General features: G+C 45.3%; 1 protein-coding gene across 4 annotated transcripts in view; it reads right to left on the bottom strand.

Moving 5' to 3' along the window:
- The window catches only part of LDLRAD4 (low density lipoprotein receptor class A domain containing 4), a 314,408-nt gene that overhangs the window by 43,277 nt on the left and 245,405 nt on the right, over positions 1 to 25,726 (bottom strand). For all 4 annotated transcript variants that reach the window (XM_078687499.1, XM_078687501.1, XM_078687502.1 and 1 more), the window contains one exon: positions 17,342 to 17,496. In XM_078687499.1, the coding sequence (XP_078543625.1) occupies positions 17,342 to 17,496 (155 nt within the window). The remainder of the gene's footprint in view (positions 1 to 17,341; positions 17,497 to 25,726) is intronic.

Here is a 25,726-nt window from a genome sequence, read left to right as displayed (position 1 = left end):
AATACATTTTGCCCGAATACTATCATGGGATCTCCTTGGGACAGGCTCTCCTTATCGCAGTTTCACATGCACAGTTCTTGCCATCGAGGGTTAGCTGCACTTCCCATTGAATCCAAACCTCAGGCTTCTTAGCGTACTGTGCAGCAGGATGACGCGCCATTGTGGATAACCAAGTTAAGGTAAGGTTACCGTCCTGGGAATCTATCGCTTTACTGGCTCTCTTTACAGATTAGTTCCATTTCAGTGTGTGAGGCACTATTTTACATATTAAAAAGTAAAAACAAATGTATGTATATCAGATATAAAATAGGGGAGGGATTACACAACAAAGCAGACAAAGGAGTTTGTGTGATCATCACCTGTTCTTCACGCCCATTCGTTTGAGGAGCCTGGGCCGCATTCCTCAACAAACTCGGACCTGAGAGTTACCTTGAGTGGGGCTGGGGCAGGCAGGGTGAGCTCTCCTCACACATGCAGTCTATGTGTACGGACACCCACAAGGCAGTGTGCCCTAGTGCTCTGTGGCCATGTGTGCATCTCACAAGGCAGTGTGCCCTAGTGCTCTGTGGCCATTCTTTGAGGCCCTGCATTGCTTGGCTGGCAGCGGGCACTGCTCACCTTCAGGGCCAGGATGTCAGCATGTAGCACCTTACTATTGACAAAGCTTCTCTGACAGGAGGCACCGTCCATAAAGCTAGCTTCACAATAGGTACTCTCAAACCTTCCCCAGGGCTGGTTTGGTAGTAGGTGCCCTCCAGGGCTCCATTGAGCTGCTCTGACTCTGTTTACTCAAATCTTCCACAGAGCTGGTCGTGGGCACCCACATACCTGCCTACAAGCAGGCACCTGCTCACATTTCACAGGACTGTTTTGACATTGGATGCCACCTAATCTTTAATCGAAGTTAATCAGATGGTGGGTGCCCTCAAATTTCTCACATTGCTGGTCTGATAGCTAGTGCCCCAAAAATAAATTCTAAATGTTTGCATCACAAAGAACGATAGGATGTGGTGCTACAACAGGAGCTGCCTACTTTGAAGCTGGGACATTGGGTTTGAGTCACGAAGTTGGCTCAATACACTGATTCTTGGCTAAATTACTTCATCTCACGGTGTCTAAAAATGAATGTGTCCTTGTTTAATGTAACTGGTGCTCATGTAAAGAGCTCCAATACCTTTGTGGCGAGTTTGCGCTATATAAACCCCTCCCCACCCAAAAAAAGTGCCCTCAAAGCTTGCATCAGGATTTTTGACAGTGGTACCCTTACACCTACTTGGGTGGTCTGACAGTAGGTACCCTCACACACCTACCGTGTTTGTTCGACAGTGTGTACCCTCACACTCTGTTCTAGGCTAGTCTGACAGTGGGTACCCTCACACCTTCCACCGGGAAGTCTGATCATATGTACCTTCCACAGGATGCAGCGTCACTCCTTTCACAGGGCTCGTTTGGCCTGAGCACTAACCCCCACCAGCCTCGGATTGGTAACGCGGGCACTCGGGCCATGCCCGAGGGGCCGGTGTCTGAGTTCCTGCTGTGGGCTGCTTTTTTGAGCAGTCTGGGGCCGATTTGGGCAGTGTCTCTATTTTCAGAATACAGCCAGCGACCCAGTGGGTGGCTAAGTGGCCTTTCTGCAGGCAGATGGGCGCTCATTACCCCCACCCCACACCAACACAGCCGGTCCCCCACCCCCGGTTTAGCAACAGGCAGAGGTATCACTCCCTTTGTCTCGCTGGCCGGCCCATTAATGTGTGCACATACTTAGCGGGGGCATGGGGGCCTGAGTAGAAGTGGCCTCACTTGTTTTCAGGTGTGTTTCACTAGTGTAAACTAATGCGTGCATGTTTTTAAGCCCCCCTTACCCCCCTCCTTTTTAATGTAATTACGCTGAAGCAGTGATTTGAGGAAAGGCATTATGCAAATGGGGGCGATTTTTTTTTGTGTGCCCGGGCCGATTTTCAATCCCAAACCGACCCTGACACCCACCACCCCCCATAGTAGGCCCCCTCATACTTTCACATGGCAAGCCTCACCTTGTGCAACCAAAAAATCTTCGAGGCTGATCCGTGCGAGCCACTTTTGCCCAATGATTGACAGCCACCGTCCTTAGCCAGTATCTCTACTCTCCAGCAGCCACAGCCATACTCATGCACCAGTTAGTGTGGCCAGGGGCAGCCCTGTGATCCTCTGTTTGAAAGCTAGAAGCAGCAGCTGCGACGAGGAAGTCATGTTAGATCTCAGTCATCCTCCATGCTATTAAATCCAGCATGACTGCATGGTTCGTGTAAGGCTATCAAAATAATTATAAAAGCAGAAGGTCTTCTCCAGAGCTCCATCTATTTTGCATCAGAACATGATCTGTGCCCGATATTTAGGGTGACTAATGACAGTTTGCCAGGACAGTCCCAAATGAATGCAATAAACACGGGGGTCCCAGTCCCAAACTAATGCGATAAACGTGGGTGGTTGCTCTATCCAAACCAGCAGCACCATTTCCACGACCTACTTGGGATAATAACTCTGTGCCAAGTGCCCTCGCCGCTGCTATTGGTTTCATTTAGTAGAGCATACCTTTAAACACCTGGATTCCAATGGTCTCTCCCAATGTCACAGCTGCCAGGTCCAGGGACATAGTGGCAAGCCCCATGGTTGCCAGTCATGGTGGTCAGTCCCAGAGTCAGAGCGGTCACTACCGGGTTCACAGTGGCCAGCCCAGGGTTCAAAGGTCACGACAGATCGGCAGCGCACTACTCAAATACCACACAGACATGCACACATACATGCACACATACATACATGCTGTCTACATCTTTTGCACGTTATAACTCTGCCAACCTAAAATAACTACTATCTGGTTCCGCAACACTAAAAACATTAATCTTGACACTTTGTGACTCTGCCATGCGGTCACTTCCTAGACTTGACCATAACGTTAATGTCAAGGTTCTCACCTCCTAGTAGTTGAAATCAACAATGTAGCTCCACTCCAAAGCAAAAGGAAAAGACCCACCCCCTCAGCATCTTGGTTCAATAAAGCTTTCTACAATGAAAGGATTAACCTTAGAATCCTGGAGAAACATTGGAGAAAATCTCCATCCACCTCCAATCGCTGTTCCGTTCAGCAAGATCCAAATACCACAACCACATCTTCCATGACAAAGCATCACATTTCAGATCCCTCCTTGACTCAGCCAAAAACAGATCCGAAAAACTTTTTGACCTCATCAAAAACCCAAACTGTTCTCCCCTAACTACTGCGCCCGAGGATCCCACAAAGAAAGCAACCGATTTCGCTATTTTCTTTGATGAAAAGGTCAAAGCACTGGTGGATCAAGTCACCCACCCCTCCCGCTTTGAGGAGCGGAAATCCTTAGTCACCAGGCAATACTTTGACGTCATGTCGGAAGATGACCTCCTTAAATGCATCCTCGAAACCAAAAAAATCCAACCACTCTTCTGACCCCATCCCTAGAGTCATCGCCATCGATTTCTACACCCGTATTCTCTCTTACTGAACCAGGCTAGTTAATCTCGTTCTCAGTTAAGGCTCCCTCCCTGTTGCCCTTAAATCAGGACAGGTTACCCCTCTTCTAAAAAAAAAAAAAACCTCCGCTGATGCGACCGACCTCAACAACTTCCGCCCCATCACCAACCTCCCTTTACTTTCGAAAATCACAGAAAAATGTGTTGCGAAATAACTTTCCCTACATATTATGGACAATCTCCTCGACGTTTTCCAATCTGGCTTCATCCAAAATTGCAGCACTGAAACCGCCCTGCTGCAAGTGATTGAGGATGCGCTGCAAATACTCGACTCTGGGGAATCGTGTCTTCTGATTCTTCTAGACCTCTCTGCAGCCTTTGACACTGTTAATCATAGCACCCTCCTCAACACTCTTCAACAGAGAATGGGATTGGATGGCACAGTGCTTAAATGGTGTGCCTCTTTCCTCTCGGACAGATCCCAAATGATTAAGATAGCGAACAGTCTTTCATCTCCATTGACTGTAGGTCAAGGCGTCCCTCAAGGTTCTATCCTGGCACCCACTCTGTTTAATCTCTACATGGAAACATTAGGGATCCTCCTAAGCAAATCTGGGATCCATTACCATCTTTATGCGGATGACACTCAAATCTACCTCAAGGTGTCTTCCGCACACGATCTCTCATTGCTTGACTCTACTCTCAACTCCATTCACAACTGGAGGTTAGCTCACCAACTCATTCTAAATCCCGCCAAAACTGAATTCCTCCTCCTTTCTACCTCTTTCAACTCCTCCCGTTCAATCATGGATGGATCAGCTGAACTTACTCAACAACAAACCCATCATTGTGGACAGCGCTAAATCCCTAGGTGTCATTCTTGACAAAAGACTCAACCTGATCTCCCACATCAACGCGATTGCCAAGAACGCACAGTTGCGCCTTCTGTGGAGGATCCACCGGTTCTTCCCGGAGAACAACTTAAAAACCTTGGTACAATCGCTGGTTCACTCAAGACTGGATTATTGCAGTTCTCTTCTGACGGGCATACCCAAATCCCAACTCTCTCCTCTCAAATCGATCCTCCATTCAGCAGGTCTCTTCATTTCAGGGTCTAAACGAAGTGACCACATCACTCCTATCCTGTCCGCTCTTCGATGGCTTCCAATCGAGGCAAGATCTAGTTACAAAACTGCCTGCATCACACACAAACCTTGAACACATCCTCCCCTCGTTACCTGGCAAATAAATTGAAATTGTCTGTAGGCTCTCAACCCTCTCGCAACGCGGAAAAGCTTCTGCCTGAACCCCCCCCCCCCCCCCCCACCACCCCCCCTTCCCAGTCTTCAAAAGGGAAAGATCGATGGCACAATCCTTCTCAGGCAATTCGGTGAGAATTTGGAACTCACTTCCCCCATTGCTCCGTGCCACCTCCTCTACCCGGATCTTCAAAGCTGATCTCAAATCTCTTCTCGTCCAGAGACACTTTCAGAACTAATTCTTTCAATCTCATGCCACCCTTGGAAGTTTGCATTTCATTGTAAATTTGTATTTTTTCCTGTACATTCCCCACCTCTGCGTGCTGTGTTAGATTTTGTGTACCCTTCATTTTTAGTCTTTGTAATGTTCTATTTTGTACCACCTTTCTCTTGTAAGGTAACTAGCTCTATTGTACAGCGCTCTGACACCTCCGGGTAATGCCTGCACTTTATAAAAATGCACTAAATAAATAAAATAAAAAGTCTGCCTCTGCAGTACAGCTTGCCCCTGCGTTCAGCCCCAGAACTGAGAAGTCTGTGTAGTCTACCTTTCAGGCAGCAAGGTCACATGGGTCAGGGCAGCCCTGGTCCTCGTGGTGATTCGCCGAGTTGTGAGGTCAATGTGCTACGGTAGGAAACAGTCTGTCCTTGGGCCCTTGGTCACATTAGTCAGTCCACGGATAGCAAATGTAACGGACACCAGTTGTTAATTCCATTGTTACAGCGTCACAGGGTCAATTGCAACTATTCTGGGTTGTACAGATGTCCCTTGAATGTGTAAAGAGGTTTCTTCGGTGTGTAATGCAGGCCGGAACAGAGACAAGAGCAAGAAGCATACTTGCAGACGACAGCTATTAAGAAAAAAATGTCTCAATTCATTTTTAGCTCAACTGCACCATCTACTGGTAACATGTAGTGTAGAATAGCTCTTATTTAACGTAGTCAATATTTTACGAGCAAGGACACCTTCAATTCAAGGTCAGACTCTCGGTTCAAGTTACTCCCCGAGGTTGCGGGACTCCGCAGAATCTTGCAAAGTGTTTTTTGGTAACTCCGCTAACTGCTCACAGGCCTAACACAGTATACTGCAGCACAATATATTACTAAGTATTTTAAACACTTATAACTTTAACACTACTTACACTATTTGCACATACCAAAAATTACAATTTACATCTTATAAACTATATTCCTACCACATTAAATGTACATCCGTTAACCCACTTTCAAGAGTCATCCGTTTCAAGTACACCCTCTAATCTATGCCACTCCACTCTACCCACTCATCAAGTTATTGCACTCTACACCACTCCACTGTATGCTACTCCACACCACTCCTCTGTATGCTATTCACTGTACGCAACTATACTCCATGCCACTCAACTCTACGCTACTGGAATTTTACACCACTCAAAACTATTCCATTGTGTACCATTCCACGCCACCCTACTGTAAGCCACTTCACGCCATTTCAGTGTACGTTATTACACTGTACATCACTTCACTCTACTCTACCCCACTCCACGCCACTCCAGTCCAGTCAACACCACTGTGCTTTATGTAACTATGCTATTTCACTTCACAAAACTCCAATGTATGCTATTCCGCTCTAGGCAACTCCACTTTACTCTACTTCACTTCACTCCACCCCACCCCACTGCACACTATTCCCGTGTGGGCCACTCCATTTCACTCTACCCAACTCCACTAAACTGCAGTCCTCACTCTACCCAACTCAACTAAACTGCAGTCCTCACAAAAGTCTATGCCCCTCTACTCTACTACACTATACTCCACTCTATAGCACTATACTGTACAAGAATGTACTCCTGCCAATGCCAGGGCACAACACTCTACACTATAGCACTTTATAACACTCTACACAGCCCCATTCCACTTTACTATACTCGGAGACGCTACTTCACTGTATTCCACACCACTCTACTGCATACTATACTGTACTCCACTACTGTACTCTACACCACTGTACTGTATACTACTCTGCCACTCAACTCTACGACATCCTATACCACACCACTTTACCATACTGTACCACACAACTGCACTCCACGCCACTTCATTGTACAGTGCTGTAATCCACTCTGTGGCATTCTACAACACATTGACATTCTGCAACACGCCAGTCCACTACACTGTTCCACACACCACTCCACAACACTTTGCTCTACTTTATGCTATGCTATATATATATATATATATACACTAGTCCACTCTACCACACTCTGCAAGACTCCACTACACTCTATACCACACTACTCCCCTCTATGCCCCTATACTACACTGTACAACCCTCTATTCCACTCTATGCCCCTACGCTCCACTGTACAACACACCATTCAATCTTCAACACCTACAACACAGCACTCCACTGTACAAGAAGCCACTCAAATTCATAACAGTGTACTCAACGCTACGCTTGTCCACTCTGGAGCACTCCTCGCCACTGTATTATACAATGAGCCACTGCACTCTATGACACTTTAGTCCACTGTAGACTACACCATGCCATAACACCACACTCTTGTCCACTCAACAACACTGGACTCAACACATTTAAACACTTTTTTAAACATTCAAATTCTATGAATAAAACAAAGGTTGAACCTTAGTCATAATAATTAGGAAAACTTTATTCTTTCTTGTCAAACCAAACAAACTACACAAACATCAAAAATGCTTAAGTTCTAGTTATACCTTAAATGTATAACTGATGCAGCAACTTTAAATTACTGTAACTAAGTATTCATTCAATACAAAAAAAAAACTTAAATTACACAAGATTTGGAAATTCTAAAGTTATACCTTAAATTTATAAAACACTTTCAAATTATTATAACTTACGGACCTCTAGAAACAGTGTGCTCAACTAAGTAGCTTGACAAAATAAGAGAGATGGACCTACACTGCAAGGGGACAATGAACGGTTTTAAACAGTAAAACTGAGGTCTCCCCTCGGAAAAGGCAATACAACAAAAACATACACCATTCAATCCAACACCTGACTTGGGATCACCACAGCCTTTTTATGTAATCTAAATCCAGTAACACTTCAGTATACGAAAAGACACTAGGTGACAGTACAATCTGTAAGAACGCTATGGTTTTATTAGTAATCATACATTAAAAACAATACATACATATCAATTGATAAAAAGTTAGAAGCTGGAGTCTCTTTACAAGATTTAAAAAACAATTCCCTCTTGTGGGGTATATCATTTAAAAAGCGCCTGCATTTCTTACATATACATAAACAAATAAACCATAAAGCCACACAATCAAATGTTTGATGCAGAGAGACAACAAAATAACACTAATGATCTATTCTTTGTTATTGCTCTGTAGCAACATTATACATGATACTCAGATTTTATAAGTCATTGCATCAGATATGTTACAGATTTTGTCTTTTTTTTACCTCAAAGAGTTTCGATGGGTTTCTGTGATTTTTACCACCTTTTTCAAGACAAATAAAGTCTTCCATGGAAGATACAGAAAATAGATTTATTTATTTATTTTTAAATCCAAGGACCGCCTAATAGTGGAGGGTCTAAAGGTTCAATGGGACCGGTATATAATATCAGTATTCCAACTTGACTCCTTTTTGATAGGGGTTCCACAAGATAAAATGGAATCTCTGAACCAGGTAACTCAAGGTAGGTACGACAAATCACGTTCTGATTAAAGAATAATGATATTCTTTAATCGGGACAAGATTTGGCATTCACGCAGGAGGAAGACTTTTAATAGAAAGAGAAGATGCTGTCCCCTGGAAGTACCTCCACATATGTACAACTGGAGGACAGAAAGCCTGGAGGCAAGGAGAATTAATTTTCCCCAGCTTAGACTCCTTTTTGAGTAACAGAGTATTGAGTGACCCGGTTCAAGGACTCAAATTTTATCTTGTGGAACCACTATCAAATGGGAGTCTGCTTTAATTTTCAATGTGAGTGACCGAAAGTTTTAAACAGCTTTGTTACACAAAAGCATTAACCCCTTTAAGACCATTGGCATCTTTTAAAAATAATATCTCAAATTATTGAATGGATTTACACCAACCCATGGAATGCAAAGAAGCAAGATTCCATAATCATGCAAAGTTTGGGAGACAAAGGTTATGGGGTGATTATCTCTGAACAAATTGTCACCAATGGAGCTGCATGAAATTTGGCATGCCGGACCATATCTGCATATGCTAACAAAAAAGTACCAAATTTGGTGCAGATCTGGCCATGTGGACCAAAGATATAGGTAAATCAAAAAATGCTGTTTCAGTGAAAAGTGTGGCTAAACTATCTACACACAATGCATACACCGCCTGTGTAACAGAAAGGTCTATCAACAGACGAATATCAGTTAAATGGGCAATAATAGCGACTGTAAAGTTATGGTTAAGTCAGAGTTTCCATTGAAATTAGTTTTCTTTGCTCTTAACATTGGCACTGTTCGATGAGGCTGCACAAAATTTCCTAAAAAAGTGGGGCAGTTCATTGAAGGTGCAGGGACCTATCCTGGTACACTTGCATGAAGCTGACAAATAGGGCACTCTCCATGTTCAAATTTTATCAGCTGAACGCATGGTTTAGAACTCTGGGGTGGACTGAGATGAAGACAAGTCCTATGGAAATTAACCTCCAGGAACTCAAGGCAAGGAAGAAGAAAGTGTCATATTGGTATTAGTATCTCTTGAAAGCAGCGGAGAACAATATGAAACCTCCACAACACGCCTGGGTTGGATACTTGCCGAATAAGGAGTTGGAGGAATTATGGCAAGTATTCTGTGATTAAATCTGCTGCTCCAATAAGGAGCATTTTGGACCCTATTAAAGCCGGCCTAAATAAGAGGAAATGAGAATACTACATTCAGAAGGAGTGGCGCTAGAGATGCGATGACATGCACCTGTTTGTCAGCTGCCTGTGCCTGGAAGGTTTTTGATCAAATGTGGGCAAGACAATCTCTGATGCCCTGGGAACAACCATAAAGGTAACACCTGCTATGAATATGTTTGGCTTGGCTCAGCAAGAGGCTGAAGTCGTGACCCCCTCCAATATTACAACATAAGTTGATTTTGTACCAAATTCTTTTGGCAAGGAGGGAGTGTCGTGAAGTTTATAGAAACCTAAATAGGATCTGTGCGTTTAGACAACATAGACTGTGGGCCTGGTGTTCAGACTGATTCAAGACACCCCCACAGGGTATGTTTGCCTGTATACCAGCTAGCTCACAGTGCCACTGTAAACTCCTCTTACAAAGGAGAGAATAGTTATTTGCAAAGATCGAACAGGACAACTCTGTCCCATCAGGGATTGTGGAAACAGTACAATTTCTGCTCTGTCACTCATGCTCACATTGTCTCAGAGAGATACACAGAAATAAACAGTGGGGATGTTTTTAATAAGTATTTATAGAACCAGTGTCATTCTAGTGTCAAATAGATGTGCTGAAAGAACCATAAGACAGAAACAGATATAAATGATTATAAGCACCAATAGAGTAAACGGATGGTAGATTTCCTCCATAGTGTTAAAACAATGAATACAGGCAGGTATATAAATACATGATAGTAATAATGCGTACTCTTACGATGCCACGAACTAGATGTACCTTAATGTACCTGGTATGTATGTAGGTGCAGAGCCATGGATCCCCCAGGCTGAAGCCAACCCCATTACCTCAAGTGAGAGACTGTGGGACCCCATCTTGGTCTCGAGCTGGGTATTCCGCAAGGGATGTCAGAACACTGCAAGCTGGAATGTCTGCATGCAGGAACCTCAGCATCTCGCGTCGGTGTGTCAGCATGAAAGTCTTTCTCCTCTGCCTGCCTTGGCAAAGATATGGTGTATATATACTCAAAAGGTACCCTTAGGGGATTCTACCTTGCCGTGTCATGTCAGCCTAGGATGACGGAAGGGATAACACTTATACATAGTTATTATGCAGAAGATGGTAATCCTTCTGTGATTCTGACAATCTTCATGCATAATTAATGAGGCTAGTTACCGGGGAAAACCACACAACATTTTATGCAGTGCTTAACTAGGTAAAAGGTCAATACCAAAACTCGTTATGTAGTGTAATGGTCCAGTAAATTTAGGTGAAGGGTCAGGAGACTACTCAGGCCTATATTTGAGTACCCTAAGAAACATAACAGGAGAAATGTAAAAAGTAGTGTCAACCCCTAGCGCCCACCTGGTACGATTGGTTGAAGTCAGTAAGGTATTTCAAGGTGCTGGACAATAAGAACAAGACTGGGTAGAGGAAGAAGAGTCCTGGAACTTGCTTAAAATTAGTTGAGGAACATCATGTCCAATGATTAAACCGCTCAAATCAGTAGTGGCTGGGGAGGCTCAGGTAAAGTACCGCAGCCAACACAATTGACTAAAGTCCCCAATATAGAGCACAAGTGCAAGTTCAGGCTCGAAGTGTGCATAATTGAGGTGGGAAAAAAACCTAAAGACAAAGAAAGCACACAGAAAAAATAAAAGTTCATCCATTTTGGGGTGTCTGGCATGGCATATGCTGGACAGACCCATCATGTGGGGACAAAAAATAAGGGAAATGGAGACCAAAAGAAATAGTGATTTCCCCATTTTAGTTCTCAAACTGTTCTTTTCAATTTGATTGAATATGTTTATGTGCTGTGGAACAAACGTTGCAGTAAAGTAGAACGTTAAACAGATTTTCCTCAATCAAGAAAAGGCACTTCCTTAACTAGTTTGAAAAATCAACATTTAAAATAAATTTTAGTGGGCAGCAAGGCATTACATTTTAGTAATCTGATCATGAATTTGTAAAGTTCTGCAAACGCCGTTTCGTAGACCTCCACAGACGAAACAAAAAAAACGTAAACCTAGTTGAACAACGGAACGTCATTTTCAGTTTTCCTTTTCAGGCCTGCAAACCAACCACCAGCTCCAAAAGACCATGCCTGCAACCTGGGCATCCTCCTGGACAGTAAACGCTTGATGGCAAAACATGTCAACGCAGTCTCATCAGCCTGTTTTCACACCTATGCATGCTTCGCAGAGACTGCAGACAATACAGAACACAGCAGCAAGACTCATCGACCTACCCAGAAGGACCCACATCACACTCCACCACAAGAAACTACACTGGTTCCCAATACAGAAGAGATGGCAGTCAAAATGCAGATCCACGCCTACAAAGCCATACACAATGAAGGACCAGCATACAAGAAACGACTGAACTTCCACGACCAACCAGACACCTCCGGTCTGCCTCCCGATTCCTTGGACACCCCCCACGTATCCACTAAACCAGGGGTACTCGTAGTACGGCCCGCGGGCCGGTGGCAGCCCAGCAAGCCTTCCTGGGCGGCCCGCGGACATTGCAGACACCTGTGTTTAAAAATAAATAAATTAAATAGTGTTCGCAAATACAGCCGCAGCAGCGCGGACTCAGACTCTGCTCTGTGGGGGGCCGGGGATTCCAGTGATTGTCAGAGGGGAGCTGCAGGGGCCTAAGAGGTGAAATTCAACAAAGCCTAATTAACATGTAAATGGTCTTTTAAAGACCCATGAAGTACTTTGTGGGGCTGTGTGCGCGCGGCCGGGGAAGCTGTCTCAGCCCGGGCTGAGGGCTGACACACACACAGGTGAGAGGACAGAGAGGGAGAGAGGGGGACACAGAGGGAGGGAGATACAGAGAGAGGGCAGGAGCGAGACACAGAGAGAGGGCAGGAGGGAGACCCAGAGAGAGGGCGGGAGACACAAAGAGGAGCAGGAGGGGGACAGAGGGAGGGAGGGAGACACGGAGGGAGGGAGGGAGACACAGAGGGAGGGAGGGAGGGAGACACAGAGGGAGGGAGGGAGAGAGACACAGAGGGAGGGAGACACAGAGGGAGGGAGGGAGACAGAGAGGGAGGGAGGGAGACAGGGAGGGACAGGGAGGGAGACAGTGAGGGAGGGAGACACAGAGGGAGAGTGGGAGACTGGGAGGGAGACACAGAGGGAGAGGGGGAGACTGGGAGGGAGACACAGAGGGAGAGTGGGAGACAGAGGGAGAGTGGGAGACTGGAAGGAAGACAGAGGGAGAGTGGGAGACTTGAAGGAAGACAGAGGGAGAGTGGGAGACTTGAAGGAAGACAGAGGGAGAGTGGGAGACTGGGAGGGAGACACAGAGGGAGAGTGGGAGACTGGGAGGGAGACACAGAGGGAGAGTGGGAGACTGGGAGGGAGACAGAGGGAGAGTGGGAGACTGGGAGGGAGACACAGAGGGAGTGTGGGAGACAGGGAGGGAGACACAGAGGGAGTGTGGGAGACAGGGAGGGAGACAGAGGGAGAGTGGGAGACAGGGAGGGAGACAGAGGGAGACAGGGAGAGACACACACCGGGAGGGAGGGAGACACAGAGGGAGGGAGACACAGAGGGAGGGAGAGAGAGAGGGAGGGAGAGAGAAAGATGTGTGTATGCTGGGTCTGGTGGCTCGGTGGACGAAGGGGTCTGCTGCAGGGACCTGTGTTTAACCTCATGGTCACAATTTTTGTTTGCTTTAGCCCCGCCCCCTCCCCCTCTGACCCCACCCCCACCGGTGCGGCCCTCAGCCACAAACAACACTGAAAATTTGGCCCCCCGAGATAAAGTTTGTGAGTACCCATGCACTAAACCAACAGCAGAGGACGCTCCTTCTCGCACCTGGCAGCCAAGACATGAAATTCCCTTTCCCTGAAACCAAAGGACCATCCCATTGCTCCAGCAATTCAGACCAGAACTCAAGACCTAGATGTTCGAATGAGATACGATCTGTGGTGGCTACAAGTGCCTCAAGACCCTAATGGGCGAAGTGCCGCGCTTTATAAATGAGTGATTGAAAGTTGGGCTCCCATATCTACATCTCTCCAGTTGAAAGGTTACTACTTAAGGAAACATTTTGCAGCAGCTAAAGGCCTTGCATTAAGGTAGCTATGGCATTTTCTTCGAAAACTGTTACATTTGATATGTGCTAAAAACAACAAAAATCAATTAGTAAATTTGGTTGTAAATAATCATACAGATTAGACTACATACCACGTTTCCCTTAACACTATCAAAGATGATTATAACATTGTGTTTTTATTTAAGTATGCATTATTTTAGGTGTTATTATATATTGGTATAAACAGTTTGAGGTCATAGCATTGCATTTGACGTACGAGTCATTGTTTTCATGGCTGCTGGAGGTTATTCATTGCGCCCAACCATAACATGCATATTTCTGTGTTTTTTCTGTTTTCAATTCGTAATCATAAGGTACATTTAGGTGTTATAATGAAAGCTAAGTAAAACAACGTTAAGCTTTTTTTCAGTAACAAGAGCTAGCGAGAGACTGAGAAAGCGTTAGAGTTAAAGAGAGACAAAGACAGAAATAAAGATGCTCATTGAGTTACAAAGTAAACATTTCAATGCAATTATACAAAACCACATAGACCAACAAACATCCTACAAACATGCAGTTTCTGCACAAACACGTGGATGTGAACCAGATTATTAACACTAAAACTCCTTCTTTGGCAAGAGAACAAAAATCACAAAGGACTGGTCTAATTCTTACTCCCAAAATGGCTATTCTGTTCAAAGAATGGAGTCAGACTGTGTTAAAAAAAAATACACTCCTCAGTGTGTCAACTAAATCTAAATGTGTTGCCAATAACTGGCATCCTTCATTATCGACGTTATCATGGGAACCACCTAATCCTGCAGAGGCATTCTTGACCATCTAAAGCCACAAAAATGGGAGTTCGATCTCATAAGGGGACACAATTTAAATTATGATAATGGCACATACAAATAGAAAGAAATCATGGCTAAACAGAAACCTGTCACTTTGCGCAGAGGGTAGCTTCGAAAAGGTGATATCTTTAATTATTACACATTTCAGAAGTCTTGTACACGTTTTTATAAAAATTGAGAAAATAAGATCTTGGAAAGGTGTTCAGTTTTCATATCACGGTGGGTACATTCTGACAAAGACCACAGAGTGACCCACATGGCATGGGTTAGGAGTTAGGGAGCGAGACAAATACCCCAAATATCTCGCTCTCGCACACCGAAGGAGCAACACTGTAGGGAAAACCTTCACCCTATAAACTACACACCCAACACTCAGACCAGGCTAAGGCACGATCACCAAGCCCCCGTGGACACCCTTAATTGGGGAAACTTACAAACCGCACATGACGCCATGTCCTCATGAATCAAGAGTCTAGTTTCCAAAGGCATCGCAGATACCACGCTACAAGAACGCTAATGTAAGCAGACACTTCACCAAGGCCCGGTTCTAGCGGGTGGGCCGGGTGAGCCAGGCCCTCCCAAACATGAGCCTGGCCCACCCAAACTATTCCCCTTTCCTGACCCCTGCAGCGGCTTATCACATCCGGCTGTCACAAAGTTTGTCTAATGGAGTAGGTAAGAGAATGTGTTACTAAACTTTTTTCTTTTTAAAATCTGCACAGGCCCAGCAGGATACATACTTTGTGTGTGCTTAATTTAAACAGTTTTTACCATTATCATGGCCAATGCAGTACAACAATAAGACCATAAAAAATGCCCAGGTAACGCTGGTGATTAATGATCCTGCTGGAGAGCAATCATTTGTCTTTTAGTAGTTTTTAAATGCAGATTAACTGTATTTTATGTGGATAGCTCAGTGGGTTACTGCCTTTGTCACATAGATTCTTGCATTAGTTGCAGTTCAGAAGTTGAGGGGCACTGTTGGAGGGTGGCAGTGAGAGAATCCGAGGAAGAGGTCATGAGGGGGAAGGGGGAGCTAGGGAGAGAGGAGGGGCACTGGTGGAGGGTGGTAGGGAGGGAGTCTGAGGAGGAGGTCATGAGGGGAGGGGCTACAGAGAGATGAGGGGCACTTGTGGCGTGTGGCAGTGAGGGAATCCGAGGAGGAGGTCAATAGGGGGGGGGCATGTAGGGATGAGGGGCACTGTTGGAAGGTGGTAGTAAAGGTATTTACGGAGAAAGAGGTTATTGGTGCGGCTCCAAAAAAGACTTGCGCATCAGCGCTGAAGCCGGCACTGTCATGGCCTTTCTGTTTTTGTTTATTTAATTAGCAGTCGGGTCATAAGGGCTACTGTGGGACATACTTTAAAGTATGTGCTAACTATATTTACTGCTATTTATAATGTTTTAAGTTTGAAGGTGATTTTAATAATGTTTTTACCGTGAAAAATTAAAGTGGAGCCCGATGGTGCCTGATATGGGGCTGGGGCCCAAGGTCAGCTGTGAGATAAGGTGCACTGGAGAAGAGTAGTGGATAATCAAGTCTGTAAGGGAGTGCGCTGCAGAGTCCGGGGTCAGGTGGAGGTAGTAATGAAGAGGGATTCTTCCTGAAGGCTCGCACAGAGGGAGCCCGAGAGGTGTCACTTGCCTGATACATCCACCTCAGAAACCTCCTCTTCCCATCAAAGGGACATTACATGGAAAAAACTTTTTGAGAGTGATAATATTTAGAAAGAGATTTGGAAAAGAGTGAGTTTCACTGGGCCTTGTAAGACTAAGAAGCGATAAAGGAGGGTCCTGAAGCAGGCCTGCCTAGACATATATGCGACAAATCGAGCCCGCAGGGGCCCACCCAAATGCACCCTTGGCTCACCCAAATAAAAATTCCTGGAGCCGGGCCGGACGTCACCCCTCTGAGCAAAAGTTTTCAATTGCCTTCCAGTTCAAATACAGTGCGGCGCAGTCTGGTCTGCGGCCAGCAGATGGCCCCCTAAGACCAATCCTCGCTTCCCAAGCTTGAGCAGAGACAAGCCTGTGCGTTACAAACTCGCAGCTCGTGTAACAGCTAAAAACAGGCGAGAACAGTGTAGTGAAAGCCCAGCCCTACCTACATGGTGCAAACATTTCCGGTTTCCATTTCAGATATATGCATTTTTTATGATCCAACACGACAAGCTCCGCTCCACTATTTTTCTAGGGTGGGGTTCCTGGACATATTGATGCTCAATACACGGAGCTGTGCGCGCAATAGTGAATCTAGGCGCAACGGGCACACAGGAATCGAAGCACAAAGTCCCTCAAGTCACAAGCGCGTGCCCCCGAACCTTGAACGAAAAGTGATCTAAGGTTAACCAAGCGCTGTCTGGCCCCCGTTACCCTTTCCAGCAGGGTGGACTGCGCCTATTTATAGCCTTCGAGCTGGCTGAAGCTAGACCAGCGTCTGCGTCAGTGCAGCCAGAGGCGCGCTGGCCCTGCAGCTCCGCATACCACCGGCTGGAGGCCGGACATGCACACTCTAATCAAAGCTGACCACTAACCAGCCACGGGAGCTATGCATTGCGCTATGTCTGAGCCCCCCCGAGTCACAGCCAATGAGACATTCTGTTGGCAAGGGTCAGGCAGATACCGGAAGGGAGGGCGATTCACTCATTCACCATTACTTCAGCAGGGACACGGCACCCATCACAGCTAAACATTTGACAAACGTGTGGCCTTTCGAATGCCTAGATGATGTTTGCCATCTTGAAGGGGTAGGTTGCATCTCAGAGCGTTCTTGGAGAACCCCCCATCTGCGGTGTCAAAAGGGAAGGCCACGGAAGCAAGCAAGTGTGCCCGGGCAGGAGCAGTGCACTCACCGGCTGCAGGGCCTCCTCCTGTCTGCGGCTCTGGCTGTGCCTGTTGATGAAGAAGCGCGTGGAGAATTTGTAGTGATTCAGTAAGCAGATGATCACCACCACCATCACAGTTATCACCACGATGATAATGATTATCTGGACGAACTCCAGCTCAGCTGAAAGAAAAAAAGAAGACAAACACTAGGTTCAGAGTAAGCCATGAGTATGTAGTGGAGGAAAGAAGAGTGATAGATGAACAAAAAATAATATTCTTGCAAGGATTAGGTTATGAGTTGGCCTACACATCAAGTGTTTCTGTCCTTTGTGATCACCAGTGGTTTTCTCATCTCCTATTCATGCAATCAAGTAGCTGCACTCATGCAGTGGTCTTTTCTTTCGTTCTTATGGGGGACATAGGCAGAGGTTCATGCAGTGCTTAATTTGTGCATGTATTTGCTAGTGATGGACACTCGGTTTTGAGGAGTAGGAGAATTTTTCATCGGAGTATAACCCAGAGCATGAAAACAGCAGGAAAGGGCGCAAGGAGGAAAAGAAGTCTCAGAAACCCTCACAAAAGGCGATAGAGATGAAAAGAACCCGACAAGTGAGCTAAAGTGAGTAGGATGGTGGATGAAAGCCACACAAAGTGAAACAGGCAGATATATATATATACATATATATACACACACACACACACACACACACACACACACCTACACGTACCAATTTCGTGTGTACATTGTGCGTAATTTCTTACAATGTTTTGCCATGTTCTTAAATAAAAATTAATAGGGTTGACTCTCAAACTGAAAGCTTAAAAAAGCACAGAATTTCCCTCCAAGTCTGTGTAGGCCAAACTGTTTGCTACTGTAGCTGCGGTAGGCCGTTAATAAAGGAGGGCCCATATGATAAAGTGTATGATTACAGGTCTTAAAGTGTGACTACCCCAAACACCAGTGTGCTGCGGAGGGACAGGCGAATGCGAATCACAGCTGGTGTGGCTCCATGCAGCCCTTCCCTTTGCGATCACCATCTAGGAGCCTTTTTTTTTTTACTTCAAGCTTAGAGGTCGCTTATTACTTGCAGTACAGCCAGCACTTGGCACCGCTCACTGGGGAAACCCAAGCGATACCACTGAGATCCCGGAAAACCTTGTTACCGTGCACCACTGCCATGCAAGCATTGCACCTCTTGTAGCGCCTATCCCAATCCAGCAAAAGAAACCGAATGTTTAAGTTTAATTTCAACAGCAGGGGTGGTTCTTTTTTTATTTTTATTTTACCAATCGCCCTACTCTATTTTTATTTAATGTCAGTTATTAAAATGTTAAATATAATGAATCTTGGGGGTGGTAGAGGGCAAGGAGTATTTGAACATTCAGGGCACATTAAGCAGCACCTCCCCAGTGGCGATCATCATTTCTGTACAAACCGAGAAGACATCCACTGGGAGGAAGCGCTTCAGAAAACATGGGCCCAGCTCTACCATGCAAACACCTTTAACTCCAGCAATGCCGGTTCAGAGCAGGGCTGCAGCGTTAGCGCGTGCCAACAAAAAATCTTGGAGGAAGGGTAAATTATGCTTCATTAGCACTTTAGCTCTGAAATAATAACCTGCAAAATAGTCCAAAGTCCGGTGGAAGCAGATTGTTTCGTATATTAATGGAACAAATTATCAGTTCTTTTATGGAACCCTTGACCCGAGAGCAAGTCTTAAGTGAGGCATTTACCACACAGTAAGGCTGGCAGCAGGAGGAAGGCCAGGGGCGTAGCTTAGTCACCGAAATTCGGAGGGAGTGAAACCCAAATTTCCCAACTAAAACAGTGGTGGGCGGCAGGACAGAGGGACGAGATGACCAAGGTTCGGCATGGACTGGTCCCATGAGGAGCAAGGTCGGCACGGATTTGCAATAGGTCGGACTCTCTCTACAGTGGCACGGTGGGCTACAAATGATGGGTTGGAATGCTACCCAGAGTGAGTGCCATCGGTTAGGCTATTGCAAAGCATTCATCCCATTACCTTTTGTGTGTTTGACTGCCAGTCTGTTAACCTGACACTGGCGTGGCTTTGCAAGCCTTCTACTGCAATGTTTGTGAATTCTAAATAGCAGAATATGTGCACCCATTGAAAGAATACTTCTATGGGTGCAAATATACAACCAGTCACTCCAGTGGCGTAGCTAGACGTACTGCCACCCGGAGCAGACAAACGACTTGTTCAGGGAGAAGAGGACGGTCTGGCAGCCGATGGCCCCCTTGTTCTCAGGGGGTTGGTGGTAGTCAACAGACACGACTTGGTCACCTTCACCACTCCCCAAAAAACTGTTTGCCTGGGGCGGACCACACCCCCCATCCCTCCCTAGCTATGCTACGGAGTCACTCTATAGATTTAAGTTTCCGCTCCAAAAAAGCTCTTATTAAACGATGTCATGTTTTCTTATTGTTCAGACATAGTAGTTCCACTCCGGTGCCCCCAGACTCAACTACCAAATCAAGAAGGCATTTGAGGGGTGTCGCACTGTAAACACTGCCCCTCAGAAGCTAAGCCCGCCCATTCCACCAAGACCTGGTAGTTGTATTGTAATTAGGGCTCCTGGTTTTATGGTATTTTTTTTTTTCTTTTCCTTCTGTATTTATCCATATTTATTTTTTGCTAATTTGATCTGTATTTATCTATATTTATTTTGGATTCTGTGAAAAAAATGGAGCTGAAACCAATATATTTCCACATATATTTAATGGATAAATGTTCACTCGTGCTTAAATGCCGGAGTGATTTTAATGAATCGAAAACCCAGAGACGATAAATCAATGCACTTATATAAAAACATATGAATATCAGTATCAACCTGGTGCATATCTACTGCTGTTTAAGCAACTTGAATAACATTCCTTTCTCCTTTTTTTTAAAAGCCTTGCCTCTCGATCCGCACAGCTATATGCTTGGCAGCCATGACTGACAGCATTTATTTCGCATCACTCAAAAAACAACCCAATTTCCGTTTTTATCCACATTTAAAAATAAATTCAGACAAGAAAATACATGGGTTTGTCTGTATTTATCTGTAAAAATCAGTAAAACGATAAACGGGGAGCCTTAATTGTATTTATATAGCACTTACTACCCCTGACGAGGCACCAAGGTGTGGCGCCGCGGCCAGGGCGACTGACGCTGGAATCTGGGGACCACGGTTCGATCCCCGGCTCCGGCGGCAGGTCAGCCCAGCACCATGTGACTCTGGGCAATAGCTCGCTTAATCTTCCCGACGGCCCCCCAGCGCCTAGAGACCCTTACGGGTGATTGTGCGCTTTACAAATGTGGACTTTACTTACTTTACCAAAGCTATCCCTGGGAACTCACGATTACTGTCACATGGAACACAATAGCCTGGAGTCTGTGCCCTGGATCACATTATTTAAATTAATTTTCTCTACGTGCACTCTTCTTAGTCACTGCTACGGGAAGCTTTGATGATAGAGTTGTCAAACTGGTGCATGTGGGCAGAGCTTCACGTTTCCAGTCTGTCTTTTACAAATCATTTTATAAAGTGACCGGCAGCCCCATGTACGAAGTCTAAGGTGCAAATAGAGATGGCTGCACCAGAGAAAAGCGCAAGCCAGGCCAGAGCGGAGCCAAGGGCCAGGGTTCAATCTAAGAGTTCATGACAGAGGCAAGCCATGAAAACATTTGGAATGCGTATATATATATCTTTATTCGGTAAAATTGCTCACCATAAAAGAGTATGGAATGCACATCATACCACATAATTAGAAAATATGAAACAGTTACGTCAAAATGAAAAAAAGTACATTTCTTTGACATGCGAAAGCATTTCACCTTAGTACATCAGATCACTTCACTGCAATGACAGACATTTATTAAAAGTCATAGTTTTTAAACATGACCTTAGACACATTAATACCCCCCCTAAGAACAAGGATTATAGTGAACTAATAGGCAAGTCAGTAGTCGTATAAACCGTAAACATCGCTGATATTCTAATTATAGATGGAGCAATATTATAGAACATTCAATGAAACGTAAGAGGTGGTTGTATAGCCCACATCCTGAACGTGAGTATTTAAAATTGCTCTCACATGTGAAAATAAACATAACGAAGTCTCTGTTAAATAAAATGTTTACCTAGGCTCACACAATTTAAACAAATTGAACGAACAAGAAACTGTTATTGCTTTATTTTTGGACCAAGACCTTAAGAACCGACACAGACATATCAGACTCAACTCAGGGGCCCCAGACCAAACTACACGAAGCATTTACTGGGGGGTGGTGGTGGGTTCACACCACAAATAACCACACACCCGCGCTGAAGCTACACCCCTGAGGAAGGCTCTTAGCATGCATTAATACGACATTCTGAACCTGGGGAAATGTATGAAGATTACAATTTAGCATTAACAGTTTTTTTAATTTCTACTTACTAGAACAGTCTTATTTATAGCACTGTAAATAAACCAAAAGTGTCACATTTACCCATTCAATGATACTCCATCTATCGACTCAAGAAAGACAAAAGGCAGAGTCCACACGGTCAGCCTGCAAGTGATAGTTCTCAGTAGTGAGTGCTTACACACTCGCTTGAGGAACTAAAACATTACAAAAAAGTAAGTGAATTAAATGAAGACTGGCTACAATCAAGGAAACCGACCCCCCCCAAAAAAAGAGCAAGAAATCAAGCATTGGCAAAGCCAATAGGTCAGGCTTATGAGTGTACTGTCAAGCCATACCTAAAATGTCATGTATGTTAATGACTGTTCTACTCCCATCTGTGCTGCTGCCAGAGAAAAAAAATGCTATAATTTATCTAGTTATCTATTACCTTTTAATGGCATGTGTGCCCCTAAAAGTTCAAGCAGCGATATAAATAATCACAATGATCACAGCTGTTTGGGGAGGCAAGCACTTTAAGGAAGCACACAACTTCTGCCCAAACGAACAAGTTACTTAACTTCGGTAATAAGTTATCTGGTAGTACTGTCTAGCCACAGATTCCTTACATTAGAATTATTCCCATGTGTCAGAGTGGATCCGGAAATTTGTCTTGATCAATACCCCTCCGCACTGTATGAGGTGTAGTTTGGCTCCCCATGACGTCGTCTGCACCAGAAGTGACGTGTACAGTGCCTATATAGGTGCCACCCCAGCGCGCTGACGGCGGTTAATTTTTGCAACTTTCCATGCCAGTAGCACAGAGCCACAAAGCACACTGTCCCCAGGTGTGGAATTATTAGGGCCCTGAAAGGGGAAAGCTGGGTCCCTAGAAACCCGTTCGCAGAACAGGTGGAATAGATGGGTCGGTGAGGAATCTGCAGCTAGACAGAGTCTCTACCAGATAAGATGTTACCAAAGGTACGTAAATTATTCATCTGATAGACACTTCTAGATGTAGACAACTTATCTTAGACTAGACACCCAAGCAATACCTACCTAGAGGTGGGTCTGCGGACCAATTTCACACAAGGAAGTCCTGCAGGACCGAATGGGCAAAATGCCCACCTCTACTGACCAGACAATCCAGGAAGTAGTGCTTGGTAACATGTGCAAGGAAGCCCACGTTGCTGCCTGGCAGATATCTAGGACTGGATCTCATCATGCTAATGCAGTGGTTGCAGCTTTAGCTCAGATTTAATGAGCAGGCAAATCCTATGGGGGTTGCCCCTTAGCCAACGCGTAGCAGATTTTTTGATACAGAGCAAGATCCATGGCGAGATAGTCCTTTGCTGTACAGCCCATCCTTTCTTCACTCTGATATACCCCACGAAGAGTTGGTTGTCCACCTGGAACTTTAATGGAATGGTCAAGGTGGAAAGAGAATGCTGTATTTTGGGTCCAAATGGTGAAGTCACCCCTCTTCTTTGGGGGGGATGAAGCGGAGCATAAAAAGTAGGCAGAGTGCTGGATTGACTTAAAGTGAAAGAGAGTGACCACTTTTGGTAGAAAGGAAGCTCTTGTATGAAGTAACGTTTTGTCATCCAATTACATCTACCCAGACAATGCCTGAAGCGCACTGGCCCTCCGGGCAAATGTTATAGCCACAAGAAATGCCATCTTGATGGTAAGAAGCCTGGGTGGACAATTGTGCAGGGGCTCAAAGGGAGCTCACATAATGAAAGTGGGGACGAGATTGAGGTCCCACTAGGACATAATAAAGGAAGAGGATGTGAACAAATGTTCTAAACATTTCAGGAGCCTATTTACAATAGGAGATTTGAAGAGAGATAGGTGGTCAGGCAAGCAAAGACAAGCTGAAACAGCAAAAAGATTTGAGAGTGCCCAAAGCAGAGCTATGCTGGGCAAGAGAAAATGAAAAGAAAAAGGGGCGGAAACATGCTAGATCGTTTTTTCTGTACACAAGGCCACACATTTTACCCAATGGCAGGCATATACAGCCTTGGTGGAGGAACGACTGACTGCTAAGATAATGTCAGACTTCGGGTGGAATATCCAAAGCGGTCAACTGTTGCCGCTCTATCTCCAAGCAAGAAGGCAGAGCGCTTGCAGGTTCGGGTGGAGAACCCTCCCCAGCGACAAAAGATCCTCCCGAAGGGGATGCTTGATCGGAGGACCAAAGTCCATGTTCAACAGCCCATGATACCAGACTCTCCTTGCTTAGTCTAGAGCCACACCGGACTAGTGTGAGGATGCTTTTTCCCCTACCATAGTTCCAGGTGATTCTCACATAACTGCCAGGGAACAGCTGTGCTATTAAGCGAGACCATAAAAATACACTGTACCTTGATAACAGACAGCCCACAATTCCACTAGTGTTTGAGGACTGTCAACTTCTGACTGTGGCATTAGATTTTTACCTGAATGAAAGAAAGAAAACACCAACATTAAAGATAGAATGGGGCATGTTCCATCTCCACTAAAACTCACTAGGGACCAAATCATTTGATTACATCCTCCTATATAAAGCAATATAAAAAATGATCACGCCTATCCACTCAGCATCTCCGGATCAGGCCCGGACTGGCAAGGCCGGGCACCGGGCAATCCCCCGGTCGGCTGCCAGGGGTGGGGGCCGGTTTTTGGTCCGGGGGCCGGTTTTTGGTCTGGGGGCCGGTTTTGGACACAAGGTAATACATAACAGGGTAGGGCGTTTTTTGTACTGTGCTCAGTACATACGAGTCATTGCTGCGCTGGCTGCAGCAATGAGCATTCATTATTAGAGCGGCATGTCTAATAAATGAATGTTTGCTGCAGCCAGCGAAGCAATGACTAGTATGTACTGAGCGCAGTACAAAGCCTGCGGGCCAGCCGGCACGGCATTCATGTGACGTGTTGGATTCACGTGAATGCAACTACAGTGTGCGCGCAACTTCACTAACAGAGCAGTTAGCCGTCAGGTCCAGTGCAGGCCCTGTGTCTGCTAAAGAGCCGAGCCTGCAGAGTCATGCAGCCTGCTTCGGTAGGCTGGGTTCACTAACGTGGCTGTCCAGTGGGGTTGAGATAAGGAAATACGAGGATTACAGCATGTCTCAGCTGCAGTAAATATGACCTCCGACCCCACCAATTCAATTGCCGAGGGAGGGAGTGAGCGAGTTGCGCGGCAAAAGTTGGTAAGTCAAGGTCACAGAGTTGGTGGGGTGTAATATTATAATCTGACCTGATCATCTCTTATGAAGCTCCAAAACTCTTCAGGCTCATACAGATTGCCCCCTGCTTGGTCGAAGAAGGTTGTCACATCGCACTAGCTACTCTCACCGGGTCTATATTGATATATGGGATTGCACTGTATTTTTGCCCAGTGAAAAGAATACTTGAGCACTTCCAAGGCATTCACACGATACAATTCGACTGATAATGGACTATTCCAGAGTTATTTGTTTATTTCCCTTTCTGGAAAAAATCACTGTCTCGATATTAGAGCCAGTGTCGTTTAAGGTTTATCTGGGGTATCTATAGAAATACCCAGTCTGGTATTTGAGCAATTGCGCCCATCTGATTCTCGGCTGTTTTAATAACGCAATCTTCAGCTGCAGAATTTTTAAGCTATCATACTTTGCAGAATTCCGTTCTGGTTTCCGGTACGAGTAAGACAAAGCTACCCTCCTTTAGAGAACTGTGAAAAGTGTGTTATGTTGTTGCCTTGCCCACACTTCCTGAGACTTCAGTCTCTTTGCTTTACATCCGTTATTTATTGTTCCCCACAGCGCTGTGGAGCCCTTTTGAATATGTGCACACTACAAAGGGAAGTTGAATTAAATAGGATAACACTTGTAAGATTTGCTATAATATTTTAGGAGACCGTGTAAAGAATGTGTGATAATAAAGGATGTTTCTTAGGAGGTCTGCATGACGTTTGGTCACGAAGCAGGTAACAGGGGCACATACAAGCTGTGGGGCAGCACGAGAGGGCTTAGGCAGTGTGCACGGTATGTG

This window comes from Lissotriton helveticus, chromosome 4_1, assembly GCF_964261635.1.
Source record: "Lissotriton helveticus chromosome 4_1, aLisHel1.1, whole genome shotgun sequence".
Taxonomy (NCBI): domain Eukaryota; kingdom Metazoa; phylum Chordata; class Amphibia; order Caudata; family Salamandridae; genus Lissotriton; species Lissotriton helveticus.
Note: the sequence above shows the minus strand (reverse complement) of the source record. Positions and strands in the feature narration are given on the sequence as shown.